The 15,792-nt window shown below is 36.8% G+C and overlaps 1 protein-coding gene across 8 annotated transcripts in view; it reads right to left on the reverse strand.

Moving 5' to 3' along the window:
• Window positions 1-15,792, reverse strand: part of INPP4B (inositol polyphosphate-4-phosphatase type II B) — a 353,637-nt gene that overhangs the window by 166,096 nt on the left and 171,749 nt on the right. For all 8 annotated transcript variants that reach the window (XM_060095092.1, XM_060095079.1, XM_060095076.1 and 5 more), the window contains 2 exons: window positions 5,321-5,451; window positions 4,817-4,921 (listed from right to left, as the gene is read on the reverse strand). In XM_060095092.1, the coding sequence (XP_059951075.1) occupies window positions 4,817-4,921; window positions 5,321-5,451 (236 nt within the window). The remainder of the gene's footprint in view (window positions 1-4,816; window positions 4,922-5,320; window positions 5,452-15,792) is intronic.

The following is a 15,792-nucleotide window of genomic DNA, read 5'->3' on the forward strand; positions in this document are numbered from 1 at the left end:
AGGAAAGTGGAGTTCAAATTGTTGAGTCTTGTCAAACTAAAGATACAAGGTTGGTTTGAAATCTAATAGTAGGCATGCCTCATAGCCTTTTAAAAGCCATTTAATAATAGAAATGAGCTAGTAAGTCTATTTTTTCTCAGAAGATCTCTTTAAAATTCCTACAACTATAAAAAGAGTGCTGACGAAAAAAAATGTAGACATGCTGATCTCATTTCAAGGAAAAATTTAAGCATAATCCCTGACTTTAAAATGACCCACAAAATGACTTTGACATGAATCTCAAGACAAAAGGGAATTCTAAGGGAAATCTGTTTCAAAATAGTCCAAGCAAGTTGGCATGATGATTAAACACGTCTAAAAGGTAATTGCACTTCACTGATGAGGTGATACACCTGAACTCTTGAGACACAGAAATCAGGGAGATCTAAATAGCTCCTCTTGTTTTCTCCTTCCTTCTGTGTAGAGATTAGAAGACTAAGGGGCAGAGAGGTTAGCTGACTCATCCATATCAAACAGTAAATCCTGGCCAATCTCGCACTTGATTACAGCCACAGCTTTATGATATAATATAGTAGGTTCTTTCTTTTTTCTTTCCTTTCTTTCTTTCCCTCCTCCCTCCCTCCTTCCCTCCCTCCCTTCCTTCCTTCCTTCCCTTTTCTCTCTCTTTTCTATGTACTATATGCTATTTTATATATATATATATATATATATATATATGTATATGTATGTATAAAACATACAAACTAACTTAAACATATAATAATATCATAATAATCCATACTGTATAATATTCACAACTGTTTTTCTATGAAAGTAAAATATACTGGAGAGGGAAACTGTCTTCTTAATTTCAGGAATTTGTGTTATTGTTGTCACTGCTGCTAAGATCTCTATTGTGGTACGTATTCTATTTGTTGCATTTAAGTAATGGACAAGGATGAAAAATTAACTTAATGGGTCTGGGGGCACCTGAAGTTAAATGAAGGTTATTTCATTTGTCAGTATGAGACATGATGTCATAGTTCTGATCAGTTACTTGTTTCAAGAGCTGGACATTAGCCTTGTCTTTGGTGAATCTGCCTGCTACTGTTTGCAAAGCTACCTCTCCAAATATAAGAGACATATTAATCAAATGTGGATGGATGCAGTTTACTAATGGTAAGAATGAAAATAGATGTAGACTACATCCAAATAACTCACCAGTGAAATACCAAGGCTTGGCCAATCTTACTTGCATCATTACCTGGAAAAATGTTGTCTGTAATTCAGCTAAACATTCAAATCAGTAACCATGGATCTTAAATACATTTAACTTGATTCATTTAATCTGCTAAATATATGTTATATAAGCAAGTAGAAAATCAGATTGACTACCATCTAACTTTTAACCATTTTATTTTTCAAGTAAAGAAAATCAAAGCTCAGAAAGGTATTAACTTGGTCAAAGTTCAGAAAGGTTATCAACTTGGTCAAAATAAAAAAAAATAAGGGGTAGAGCCCTCAAATTCAGTCAAGATTTTAATTTCTATTATAATACATAGTTGGTGATATAGTCTATAAACACCTACTTTAACTGAATTTCAATTTAAAATAACATTTAAACTTCTAAAAACTTAAATATTTTAAAAACATATATTTAATATTATACATAGGACACGCATATCATGTATATATATATATGTGAGTAGTCTTGGGGAAAGAAACCAGCATGTAATATAATTCAGTACTTTCGAGTTAATTCTTGGCTCTTAGATTCTCTAGTCCTTTCCCCCATTTACTCCTTAAGTCTTCAAAGAAAGCAATCAGTCTTTCTGAAAACTATGTCAAAAACCCTCTAGTTGATGAGTTGTACCCTCGTTCCGTAACTTCAGAATATTGTTTTTCTCTTTATTGTTTGATATTTGTCATCACAAATAAGAAATTCTTTTATATATCCCATTATGGGTTGAATTGTGCCCCCACTCAAGAAAGATATCTTAGAATATGACCTTATTTGGAAATAAGGTTTTTACAGATGCGAACAAGTTGCAATAAGGTCATTTGTGCAGGTCCTAATCCAACATGACCTAATCCAAAATGTCCTTAATGGGGAAATTTGGACACAGAAACAGACACAGAGAAGATGGTGTAAAGGCATAAAGGGGAACGACATGCAAAGACGGAGGATCTGTGGGAGGCGCCAACAAACCAAAGAAAACTAAAGACTGCAGGAATACCGCAAGAAGGTAGGTATGGGGCTTCCCTGGTGGCGCAGTGGTTGAGAGTCCGCCTGCTGATGCAGGGGACACGGGTTCGTGCCCCGGTCTGGTAAAATCCCACATGCCGCAGAGAGGCTGGGCCCGTGAGCCATGGCCGCTGAGCCTGCGCTTCTGGAGTCTGTGCTCCCCAACGGGAGAGGCCACAACAGTGAGAGGCCCGCGTACCGCAAAAAAAAAAAAAAAAAAAAAAAAAAAAAAAAAATCAAAACAGAAACTAGGTATGGAAGGAGGCAAGGAAGGAATCCCCTGTCAGTTTCAGAAGACGCACTCCTCTGCCAACACCTTGATTTTAGACTTCTAGCCTCCAGACTGTGAAGCATTGCATTTCTGTTGTTTATGACTCCCACCTGGTGATACTTTGTTATGGTGGCTCTAGGAAACTGATACATACTCCACTAAACTAATTAGAAGAAATTTTGTTTGCTTTTCTAAATATTTTTCTTTTAGTTGCCAGTTTCTTCCTTTTACATCGGAGAAACAAAAACTAAATGCCTTGTATCATTCCAGTTCACTCTAGTCTATTTTAAGAAATTACCTTAGAAAAAACAGCATAATGTAAATGGTTCTTTTGTTTTCAAGAAATTAGTATCAAGTAAAAGGCCACATAGATAATAATTTCTCTTTGTGTGGTGGATGTATTTTAAGGATTATCACCAAATATTTAAATGCACATTTAAAATATAAATTCCTATCAATTTGGCTTCAACAAACTATCTGGTTTGATGATACTGCTACCCATCCATGGCTGTAACCTGATTAGTCACAGTACTTGCATGTGATGATTTTTCCAAAATGCCTCTCTAAATCATCTTTTCTCTAAATCTGGCTACTTCTTTAGTTCAAGATTTCAATGTCTCTTAATAGGCTCTTAACTGATTACTTTCCTCCAATTTTAACAGTCCTGATAAAACTGACAGATCCGTTTTGTTCCAGTGATGGCAAATGCCACATGTATCATAAAAACTATTATTGTTCATTCTATGTGTTTTACATGGTCTAGTTCACTTAATCAGGAAGGAAAAGATGTGCTTAGAAAGATTAAATAACAGGCTTAAGGTCATATATAAAGTAGCAAAGCTGAAATTCTGTTCCACTCCAAAATATATAAACTTTTTCCTATATCATAAAAGTCTCTTCATATAGGCCATTAGGAAAAAAAAAAGTTATGCTGGTTGTCAGATAGCTTTTCAATGTTGCAGCTTCTTTATGACCTTGGTTTTGATGATTTTTTTAAAACCTTTAGATATTGTTATGTTCAAACTATTAACAGACACTCAGTATTCAGGGAAGAATTCCTGAAAGCCTTAGGCCAATCCATCTCATTTTTAATTCAGTTGACATAATTTTTGGTGAACAGGATGCAAGTTAAAATTTCAGATAGTTGATAAGGGTTACCAAAGATAATACAATCATGTATCAGAATCATTTTAACTACACTTGAACTTATACGTTAGCTAGTTGTGTATACACAACCAGTATGCACCAACTTGAAAAATTTGATTTTTTTGATTATAAAACTTCAGGTAATTTTAAAACAGAGATTTTATTTTAATTTTTTAAAACCTCTAACCTCTAACCTGTAGCCTCATCATGACAATGGCTACAAAATTAGGTGTTAGAATGCTTCTTTAGATGTATCTGTGTATGTCTGCATGTGCATGTTTGTATGTATATGTTGATAGACTCAGCATAAAGGATTTGATGATCTAAAGTAACTTTTAGCTTCCTAGGAAGTTGAGTACTCACAGGATGACCATAGCATTTATGACTCAGAGAGACCTTTGAGATGGAAAGGATGTGGAGGGCATCATTAACAAAGATGCTGGACAAACAGGCATAGTATGGGACTTCTGCTGATAAATGGGGGCAGGTGGTCACCCTAAATATGCACAAAATTGATATAGCAATAAATTAAAGAAAAGGGAGATGAGAAGAGTATTTAAAATATATTTTACTGAGAAATGGCGAGGAATTACTTGAGTGGCAATGAATTCAACCCCATATCGTTCACTCTAGAACTCTTCAGGTATGTTATGAAAATCTATGTGTATTTTCTTGAAAAATGTCTCTCACAACCAAGTACATCAAAATAGTGTAGCACCTTCTATCTGATAAACCCGCTTCTCATAGGGAAGTGGGTGATTCTGGTGATAGCCACCACTAAGTCAGAGAAGCAGCATATGAGTCCATCTTTGGACTTTGGTTCCTCAGGATAGGCACAAAATGAACGAGTCTTGTTTTTCTTTTTCTCTAATTCAAACAGTAGCACAATGGGGAGCTATTAGGCATCGCTGATAATACTTAATAAAGCTAATACTCATTTTGCATAGTCACCTGTAACTCAATTCAGGTGGCATATTTACAAAGCATTGCCCAGAAACACAGCAACGAAAATGTAATGGTTTCTTTTGTAGTATCTAGGGTCATTATCAGCTTCAATTGTTTCATCTTCATCTTTATATAACTGCTAAAATTTCTAATTCTGTCAATAGTCAAGCCTTTTAAAGAAGTACACACTAACATAATTCATCCATTTGAAAAAGAATACTATATACTACCTTTCAAGTGAGGGCTGTGTACGTGCATTCTTTGCAGATGTAGATTTATCGGAACAAATTCTAATGTTTTCTCTCCTTTGCTGCTGCTTGATTTGAAAGAGGACCCTAGGTGGAAAAAAAAATTAAACATCATTAGTAAATAAATAGTGTGTGTGTGTGTGTGTGTGTGTGTGTGTGTGTTGAAAAGTACATTTGACATAGAAAAATGTTATAAGAATTTCAGAAAGAAAAACATATTCTGTATGAGTTGCTTTTCTTCTCAGAAATTTAATTAAAAATAATTCTAAGTTATCCCTGTAATGATACCATGAGGTAAAATAGTGCAGTTTTTTCTTCTTTGTTTTTCATGCGAAGATGGTAGAGTCGGAAATAAAAGTTTTCTGCTTTTTTTTTAAATTAAATCTTTCCTTTTCTATGTCCATAACAATAGTATTTATTATTGTTTTCACATAACATACATGAAATTCATTTCAGTTTGAATATGTAAAGTCATTGATTTCACACCTGTTTCCTTGCTGAGTTCTGTCAGAATGTCTTGGTACATATTCACCATTTGATCACAGTGAGTAAGGACATTTTTTCGTAGATTGTCCCAGTGTGGAGAAAGCTCACCAAGTTCTTTTAGCTCCTGGTTTCTGTTAAGAATGAAAAAGAAGAGAAAATATTTATTTTTGATCTTAAACCCACAGACACAAAATGCTTACTCAGGTTGCCAAACTAACTGATTCACCATCCCTTTCAGGAAAGCTCTGTGCTTATTAGGAAAAAAAAAAATAGCTTTAACACAAAGGAAGAAGTGACTAGGTTAGGCCACACAAACATTAAAAGTCCTGTATGTCAAAGAGCAAAAAAAAAAGTTGAAATTTATTGATAAAAACTTCACAAAGATGGCAAAGACTTATTATCCTTAATATAAATAGAGGCCATTCAGTTAAAAAAAACAAAACACTAAACCTCAATAGAGAGTTAGCTAAGTTCTAGGCTTTGACTATCCCAAATGAAATAATTTGGAAAGGGTTATTTGACTGTGAAGGAAACACAAGCTAATCACATAATCTAGTTTATATATAATATAGCTGTAATCTTTCTAAAGCCCATAAATAGTATGATCAGGTATGATTTTATTGGTCTCAATTTCTCCTGAGGACAATTTAAGTAAATACTGTATGCCTATATTTTGTCCCCTCTTTATCAAAAGAAGAGCTAATCTAGATCTAGGTTTTAATTATTAACTTTAATTCTCTACCCTTTAGCCATGTTAATTTAAGTCATCAGAATGCCTTTTTAAATTATATTGATAAATGGTTTAATATGCTTCTTGGTTAGATTTCTCATTCATTTCTATAACCTTTTACCAACAACATTTTCATGAGGCAGTTTAACCAGCAGTAATGAAATTTCTTTGCTATTTTGGCTGTGAAACATGTTAAATACCAAGCTAATAAATTCAGAAGATGTAGAATCTTTAACATCCTGTGAAATTCAAGAATAATGGATGGTGTGCAAAAATGTGACTTGCTTTCAAATGCTTGTAGCTGCCTTTGTTTGGTTTCAACGGGAATGCAATATAGTATTGCTGCATCTTCCATCTGAGGTCTTCACAATTTTTGTGAACATTGATCTCATTCTCAACTTTTCCATAGATTAACTTGCATCAGACAACATTAATCAATGGACAATGGGAGTAAAGGAAATTCATGACCAAAGGGGGGTTAGGAGAGAAGGCTGAAGAGTTGGGAAGTCAAGTTCTCTGTGTGGACACAGATGGCAGGGTATTCAAATTCAGGACAAAACAACAACAACCAAAACAAACAGATAATTCCAAAAGCTGGAGATATCAAGTCTAGAAGAATCTGGGCAATTAGGTCAAATCTGAGGTAGAGAGCAAATGTGATATGCCAACTTAATATGTAAGATTTTGGGTTTTACCTTCAATATATGGTTATAATAGAAATCTTAACTAGGTATTACTGTTTAACACTAATAAATGCACCATGGGTTTACAATTTATGTTGTCTCTGAATTCCTATCAGAAATAATAATTATAAGGGAGGTGGCGATGGAGGGGATGGTAAGAGTGAAGCCCCTGACTACAGTGTGGAATATTGGGGTGGGGTACACCTCCCTGCCCAAGAGGGGTCCGACAAAGTGTGATCAGAAAATCTTAGCGCTCTGTAGGGAGTGACTTGAAGGAAGCCGGGAGGAATCTATAAACTGGGGTTTAAAATTCATTACACTCCTCCAATATGTCAAAACTTACATATAGGAATAACTAGACGAAACCTGGCATTCACTGCTTTTTTGTTCTAAGAGAGGACATTAAACAGATACACATTCTGAAAGGGACAAACAAACAACATAAGGTTTCTCCGCATTAAAAACGTTCAGGGATTTCCCTGGTGGTTCAGTGGTTAAGACTTTGCCTTCCAATGCAGGGGGTGCAGGTTCAATCCCTAGTCAGGGAGCTATGATCCCACATGCCTTGCAGCCAAAAAAACAAAGCATAAAACAGAAGGAATATTGTAACAAATTCAATAAAGACTTTAAAAATGGTCCACATCAAAAAAAAAATCTTTTTAAAAAAAAGTTCAAATATAGGAGAACTATAGAATAAAGGTATAATAAACTAGAGTAATGAAAAAGGTGTAAAACAAAATGGAGCAGAGTAAGAAAGTAAGTTTTTAGAAAATGAAAGAAATTAATGACATTAATACATTAAAATAGAGAAGATAATTGGCTGCATCAAAATCAGTAAACTTTTCAATCAGGAAGGCTAGGGCTGCGTGTATGATATTTTGATTTGTCACTCAGTAAACAAAAACTTTAGCATCTAAGAGCCTTGTTTTATATCTCCATCCAGGTTCTCTGGAAGGCAGGGCCTGAGATCAAGCAATCCCAGGTCAGTCAGAGGGACGTAAGAAGGGAAGTGCTGAAGGGAAAAAGCGAAAACAGGCATAACATCGTTTGTTATCAAGCTGGGCAAAACTTCACAAGAAAACACAGCTGGTTAGGTGGCCATGTGGAATGACTCCAGAGAAGTCATACGGAATCTCTGCACCTTGGGACAGATTGTTAGATGGAGGAAAATGCATTTATATGCCAGTTCCTTACCATCTACTCTATTTCACTGGTAAAGAGTCATCCGATGGGTCTTTAGCTCCTCTGTACTTCTAGTTATGCAATCTGTCTCCTCCAGGCAGCCACTGAGGGTGCAATATTCCAGTGGAGACAGAACTTTCCTGGGTCTGGTAAAATATAGGTGCCAAATCCACTCTGGATATTTCCATGGCAGATGCCATTGGGTGCATGATAATGGCTGGTCTTCACCTTGAGGGAGACTGATAAGCTGGTGGCATCAGGAGATAAGGTGACAATGGTGGCACCAGTTGGGGTTCTCCATTGAGCAAGTGGTCAAAAGTTGAAGACACATTCCAGTTAAGCCAGCACAGAAAAGCACATAAACTGAGCCCAGGAGGGGCTCTCCATTGAGCAGGTGGTCAAAACCTAAAGACGTTGTTGGGGGTGAGCGGGCATAGGAAAGCACAAAAACGGGGCCCGGGACAGGCAACTTCTTGCACAATTCCGATCCATTTATGAAATCCAGATAGCATATAAGACAACATTCTTCATCTTCTGCAAGAGGGAAGTTCAAGTACAATCCTTCAAAGTGATGGCCAGTTGCAACTTCCCAAAGATTTAAAGAGAAGCAGTGAACCAAGCACAATAGTCAATACTCCAGCTGATGTTGGGGGCCTTAACTGGTGATATTCATCATTCTACCACTCATTTCAAGTTTGCCTCATACTCCACTGGCATTTCTGGAGTGCTGCCTTGTGAGGTCACCTAGACCTTAATCTGAAGACATTAGGCTCTTAGCTTCCTTGCTTTTATGGAATTTTAGTTGTGGCAATTTCCCATGCACTTCTGGCCATGGAACACCTCTGAGTTCTAGATATATTTCTCTTTGTTCAGCAGCCCTATTTCCCCATGGTTCATGAGCACAGTATCTCTTACTATCTTTGCTGGTCCATTTAGTTAGGAATGTATGGTAGTCAGATCACACATGAAATCAACCACAACTTCCAGTTAAGTGGGATGCTTAATGGGTCCCCTGACAGAACGCCTCTCCCCATACTCCAAGAACCAGGATTCTAACTGGCAAAGTCTAAGGCTGTAGGGAAAGAAAGCACAGATCCCCAAAAGTGGGGCACTGTGATTGATTATAAGGGCTAACCCTTTCTTCTAGAGGTGGTTATTTTAGCTATAGCGGGCACAACATCCTACACCAGCTGTTGGTTTAGCATATAAACTTCATCCTGGAGGACAGTACCCCAACCCTAAGTTTTTTTACCCAAGCTGGTACCTTAGCTGAGTCTTTCATGGTTAATATTATTCCACTGTTCTATCAGGTCTGTGGCTTTTGGGTGGAGGGGCATGCAGTGATTACAAACTCATGTTGCACCTCGTTTTACGTAGCACTTGTCCTTTGGTTGGAGCAATGTTATGTGGGACACCAGATCATTCTGTAAGCCATCAGATGGGGGTGCCAGCAGTGGCACTGTGTGCAGAAAAGGGAAACAGATATTCAGACTGTTTCATGTCCCCAGGATAAACTGCTGCCCTTTCCAAGGTCAAAGGGATGCAACGTAATTGACCTGCCACCAAATAGCTGCTGGGTCTCCCCCAAGGAATGGTACCATATTTGTGTCCATTGCCAACCTATTTCTGGCATTTAACATTTAGCAGTGACAGTAGCTATATCAGCCTTGGAGAGGGAGGCCACGCCTTTAGGTCCATGTATAACCCCTGTGTCTGCCACCAAGGCCATTCTCTTCATGGGTCTATTTCACAAACTCTGGAGTGTCCTAGAAAGGAGTCTGGCTAATCCATGGGCAGGTGATAATGTTCTCTGGTCATAAAGAGTATTTGCTTTCTGATGGGCATGGCTCAGGCATACTTGTGCTCACTCCTGTAAGCCCATCTACATACCCTTGCCCATACTCCTTGAATCCAATCTTCTAATCTTATTTCTTCCAGGCCCGTGAAGCCATTCACTTTGCTAAACTTGATATATATCCATACCTCGGGCCATCTCTCCCTCTAAATGATTAACAATCATACTGTTTCTCAGATCTCCCCACTGGATGGATTTTCTTCATCATTGACCTTAAGGTCCACCTAACACATCAGGCTAACCCATCTTTTTAAAAGTTTGAGTGTTTTCCTCCTCCATGAGTTAATCAGAATGCGAGAGAAGCATCATAAGATAGAGGTACTAACATGAGGTCAGTAACATGAGACTCTGGAACAGCTCTTTATGATATATGCTCATACCTCCTGGATCTGCTTAAGCCCAGTTCTGAATGTATCACTCCCACCACACGATACATTACTTCTACATCATACAATGGGATCACAGTAGTACCCAGTTCACAATGGGCAGCTCTAGGCTTAGAGTCATTCTGTGTCCCATCATCTGGGGTTTAGTCTCTAACTAGGGCCCAGTATCACACTGGGATGATGCAGGAGCCACCGGTACATTTCAGAACCTTAAAGGTCTGCACTGAAACAATCCTACCTGAATTTGCTGAAGCCTCCACAGGGCAGCATTATTTCTCACCATGGATACGTTCAGGCCCATTGTTCAATCTCATGTACCCAAGGGCTGGCAACACAGTTAGGAACTTTGGAAATGTTCCTCTTCCTTGGGCTCTATTTGACACACTCTGCTTCTCCATTAATGGTTATATATATACACACATATATATATATACACTATATTTTTGATAAATATGATATATATGACTTTCATATATATTTATGACATATATATGACTTTTATATACATAAAGTCTGAATGGTATATGCATCAGAAATATAGTTCAAATCACAGCAATTATTTATGTACATAGATGAAGAAGGGCTTTTTTGTGTATGTATATGTATGTGCTATAGTCATGATTTCCCCCATTATTTGTCATTGAACCAACATATGTTAGAGGTGGAGCAACCATATGTGCCAGTTTACACCTGTTACTCCATTGTAATTACCAGCACCTCTTTCATTGGCAAAATATCCCTTTAAATGACCCAAGTTTTAGGATATCAGAATTAATATATCCTTTTTGATATAGTAAAAGAAAAGAACAACTACAAACTCACAGAATGCCACGGCTGGAAGGAAATGTAGGAAACAATTTGAAACCTCTTGCTTCACAGATGGAAGCATCTAAATAAAACTGCTTGTTAATCTCAGTCACTAGAGAACTATAAGCCTTTTAGACTATAATTCTATACCAACTCTTTCCTCACCACATATGATTCTCCATTGTAAGAACAAAGAAATACAAAACAAATTAACAAAATTACAAACAATAAACACAGTGCCTTGTTTATGAAGGTACTCAATGAACATATATGAAGGGGTGTAGAATCTGGAGCTATTGACTTCTAGAATCACATTTATAAACTTTCATGTACTTTTAACATTAAACCTGAACAAAGGGTAAGTTATAAGTTGAGATTTTTTACTTCTGTACCTTTCAGTTCAAATGGCATGGCTACTAGGTATGCAGTAATAATCTCTAAAATATGTTCAAGTGCATAGTGGTGTCTAGTATTCTGAGACTCATAGATAATGGCCTCTGTGGTCCAGTCTGCACGTTGCCGCTTTTATCTAAACAGAAATCTGGCATTAACATTATAATTAAACAGTTACACATCTTTACTAAACCTTTGGTATGAATGGAAAAAGTGATGAGCTGTGTAAATGCATTTTTAATCCATAGAAAATATTTTTTAAAACACTCTGCTATCTATTAACATTATCATTTTATTCACAGTAACAACAGCTTCTGCTTTCAAAAGCTGTCTGCTTCAGTTGCTACCTTACAACAATGACAATGAATATTTCTTTCTGGAAAATCCACTGCCCTGCTAAACACACACAATCTCTTATGAATTCCCTACCTTACTCTCACTAAAGTTCTATTTTTAAAACAAATTTTCTACCTTGTCTCTAACTCTTTCCAATTCTCCAAGACTCCAATAGCTAGGCACAGGAAGTTGAAAAAAAAAAGACTGAATATTCAAATACTAGTAAGCTTAGGCCGCTTACACATTAAAGTTCTTTTGGCACTTACTGTCATCCATCCACTTTCACTTTGCTACCTACAAAAATAAAAGGCAAATCATATAAAATATGTCTCCAAAGGAGACAGGTGATTGCTAAGGCCTACTTGAGAAATACCTAATGCTCTATGGTTCTTGACATTTCAACTGTAAAGATTGACATTCTTGATACTTGATGAAATATTCATACAGATCTCTGGAAATAACCTGATGGTGCACTTTTTGCCTATATGGTTTGTTTCATCTTACCTTGTTTAAATATTTCAAAAATACAGGCTTTTCTCTTTAGGAAAATTGCAAGTTCCTGGAGGTTTTATGACCCTCTGAACCTTCCATAATATGAAACACACTACTAAGTATAACATGTTTGAAACACAGACTATTAAATAACATGAAGAGAAAATGAGACAAAAAACAAACAAACAAAAAACCCAAATGACTCTTGAAGAGTAAAAAGAAATAACTGAACACAAAGTGAGTCATAGAGAAACTGAAAGGGAAATAGCCAAAGCTGCTTTACAGCTTTCACATATAATGCATGAAACACTGGAAAGATTATTAAATAGGTAAATGTTTTTTAAACTTTATTACTTACACCCCTGGGGCTGTCATGGCTAGAAGGACAGGGAGGGTGCTGGGAAACAGGGAAACCAAGTAAACAAACTGGCATCTGGCCCTTTTCCTTACTCCAGCCATCCACCTGCTCTAACTGAATCTCCATAATTCATACTGGAATTCTCTGTACAGAGCTGTAAACAGTTTCTACTGCTGAAAAATAAAGCTAGGTTTAAGACTACCAAAATAGAACCTAGTTCAAAGAGGAAAAAGTTTAGCATCTACTTAAAGCCTCTATTTAAAAGTAGTTTCAAAGCCTGATGATGATGTATTCAAGGAGGGGAATTCCAACATGGGGAAAACTTTGCTCTGAGTCTGTGAGCTACAGAGGCTTGTCTTGTTTATCGTCTTGTCCTACCACAGTCCTTTCTCCATAGAAAGTGTTCCATGTAGGCCTGTTAACTGAATGAAAGATTTGCTTGAAGACTGTAATTCTTAGATTTTCCTGAAATTCGAGATAAAGTCAAAATATAAGCTAACCCCAAAGTAGAATGCTGAGCTCTGCCCCAGTTAAAATGCATACATGCAATACACAAATGAGTCACTGATGAGACTTCTAACCTTATATGGTTGAGATCTGTCACCCTAGTTTGGTTATGTTTTCCTCAAGGATAGAGAAAGATTTGAAATGTACCTTCATATGGCATCTCTTACTGTGATGGTTAATTTTATGTGTCAACTTAGCTAGACCACAGGGTGTCAGATACTTGGTCCAATGTGATTGCTGGTGTTTCTATAAGGGTGTTTTGGATGAGATTAACATTTAAATCTATAGACTGAGTAAAGCAGATTGTCCTCCCTACTTTGGGTGGGCTTCATCCAATCAGTTGAAGGCCTGAATAGAGCAAAAAGGCTGACCATCTCCTGACCAAAAGAGAACTCCTCCTGCCAGGCTGACTTTGAGCTGGGACACTGGCTTTTCCTGGGTCTCAAGCCTGCTGGCCTTTGGACTAAAACTACACCATAATCTTTCCTAGGTCTCCAGCTTGCTGACTCACCCTGAAGATCTAAGGATGAGTACACACACACACACACACACACACACACACACACACACACACACACACCTTACTAGTTCTGTTTCTCTAGAGAATCCTGAGTAATACACTAACTATGTAGAGATTCCATCAGAAAGCTTTCTTTCTTCTTGGTGTAAAAGAAGTTGGGGGTGGTGGTGAGATGGAAACATCTAGAATATAGTTTAAGCTCTTTCATGAACTTTTATCCCTCCCACTACATTTTACAAATACTCTGACGTCTTCAAAAGGAAAATAACCACAGAAATGCTCAGCTTGTCTAAGGGACATACACAAGAAATCTCTAGTCTTGAGGCCAAAGTGCCACCTGTGAGCACCTATCTTATTAGAAGTGTAAACCCAGAATAATCAACTTTAAAAAATCTGGTTATGTGAATTTAAAAATTCCTGAAATTAGGAAAAGTAATTATTGTAAGAAAGCTTGCCCAAGAGTAACAGTTAATTCATTTACAAGAAGGAAGTAAGACCAAATAGCCTGATAAAAATTTATTTACCAAAGGATACAGACCAGTAAGAAAGACATTAAAATGTTATTTGAAATTGTTATTATCTAAGCAAATAGAAATATTTTCCTACAATGGGCTGTACAATACCATTTTCTAGAATAAAAATGGCTACACAATTTAAATAGAGTTTTTTGGTAGTTATCACACTCTAAAACTACATGTGGGTGTACATGGGTGGCAAGTTTAAGAGCCAAATGGCTTTCCTTCATTAAGCAAAATTAGACCTTAAAACAAACCTGAAAGAAGCCATAAAAATTTATCCATTAGGAAAAACAATTAAATATGAAATAGTCAATGAAGTGTAGACTCCATAAATGACTGGTGGGTGGCTTCATTTCATAAAGTGGCTGGGTGACACCATAAAACTGAACAAAGTTCAACTACATGTCAAGTTTCACAGTATTTTCAACCTACAATTCAAACTGTCTGTGCTTTAACCCGTAGAGGGATAAAAACTGCATCCATAGATCACAGGCTTTTTTAAAATGCATTTTTGTAAATGACAACGTGGGTAATGTTGCAATCCACGAGTCACTATTTCACTGGAAAAAGTGACTGGATATTCTGAGTGGTCATTCACTCTGATTTTCATGTAACATTAAAATAAGCGGCTGTTGTACTATACACTCAAGGTTCCAAGTTTATATGCAAAGACTAAGCATTGGAACACGGTAACTACAGGAACTAGTTGTAATCACAGAATCTGTGTGTATCTGATAAACAGCCAGATTCTATAATTTAATTTTAGGTAGCTGCGTTAGAAAAAAATGAGAAATGATAAGTATGTCTTATTCCATTCTGAGAGTCTATTTGCTGCTCCTGATAAAGGTGATTTGGTGTTTATTTACTTCCACATAACATCTTCTTTACCCTTCAAAGTTTGTCAAACATGGTCATTTATTGTTTTAATATGTTAAAGCTCAGTGTTTCATTTATGCTTAAAATGGTGGCGTGTTCATATGAAGTTTCTCCTAAATCCACATATACTAATATATGTCTTTTTATTTTGGGTAGCCATGAAAATTACTCACTGTACCTGAAAGGCTACTAAAGCAAGAACATATGCTCACACTGTTACCATTTTTCATTTTTCATGCCCATACTTTTAGAAAGTGCAAACGTTTGTGAGTATCACCCCTTTGAATTCTCACTCCTGCATCTGGAGTGCATATATCACCCAGTTCAGTTTCATAGGTAGACAGAATTCAAGAAGCTCTCAAAGTGCTGGCAGTAGAGCTCTTTGGGGAACACCGTAAGGCTTTCCAGGTATTCAAGGTTACTTTTGTATAGAATGTGTCTCTTTTCTTATTCTTAAAACACTCCTCAGATATAATTGTCCCAGAGCCCGACTAAACAAAATAAAAAATTCAGTCTCACTAGGCACATTTCAAGTGCTCGATAGTTACATGGCTATCAGAGTAGGCAGTGCAGTATAGAACATTTCCGTCACTGTGGAAAGTTCTAGTGAACAACATTGCTCTGGACAAATGGGAAGAATATAAGTGAGAAGTAAAGTAACTTATTTGATGCCATATTGTTAGGAAGTGGCAGAATCAAGACATGTACCGAGGTCTTGTGAATGCAAATCTTGTTCTCTTTTTTATTTTAATTTCTGGTGAGTATGATTTCTCTTAAGCAAGTATCCTTCAATAGGAGGACAAGATTGGAATCTCCCATCTGAGGGACT

This window comes from Mesoplodon densirostris, chromosome 1, assembly GCF_025265405.1.
Source record: "Mesoplodon densirostris isolate mMesDen1 chromosome 1, mMesDen1 primary haplotype, whole genome shotgun sequence".
Classification (NCBI taxonomy): Eukaryota; Metazoa; Chordata; class Mammalia; order Artiodactyla; family Ziphiidae; genus Mesoplodon; species Mesoplodon densirostris.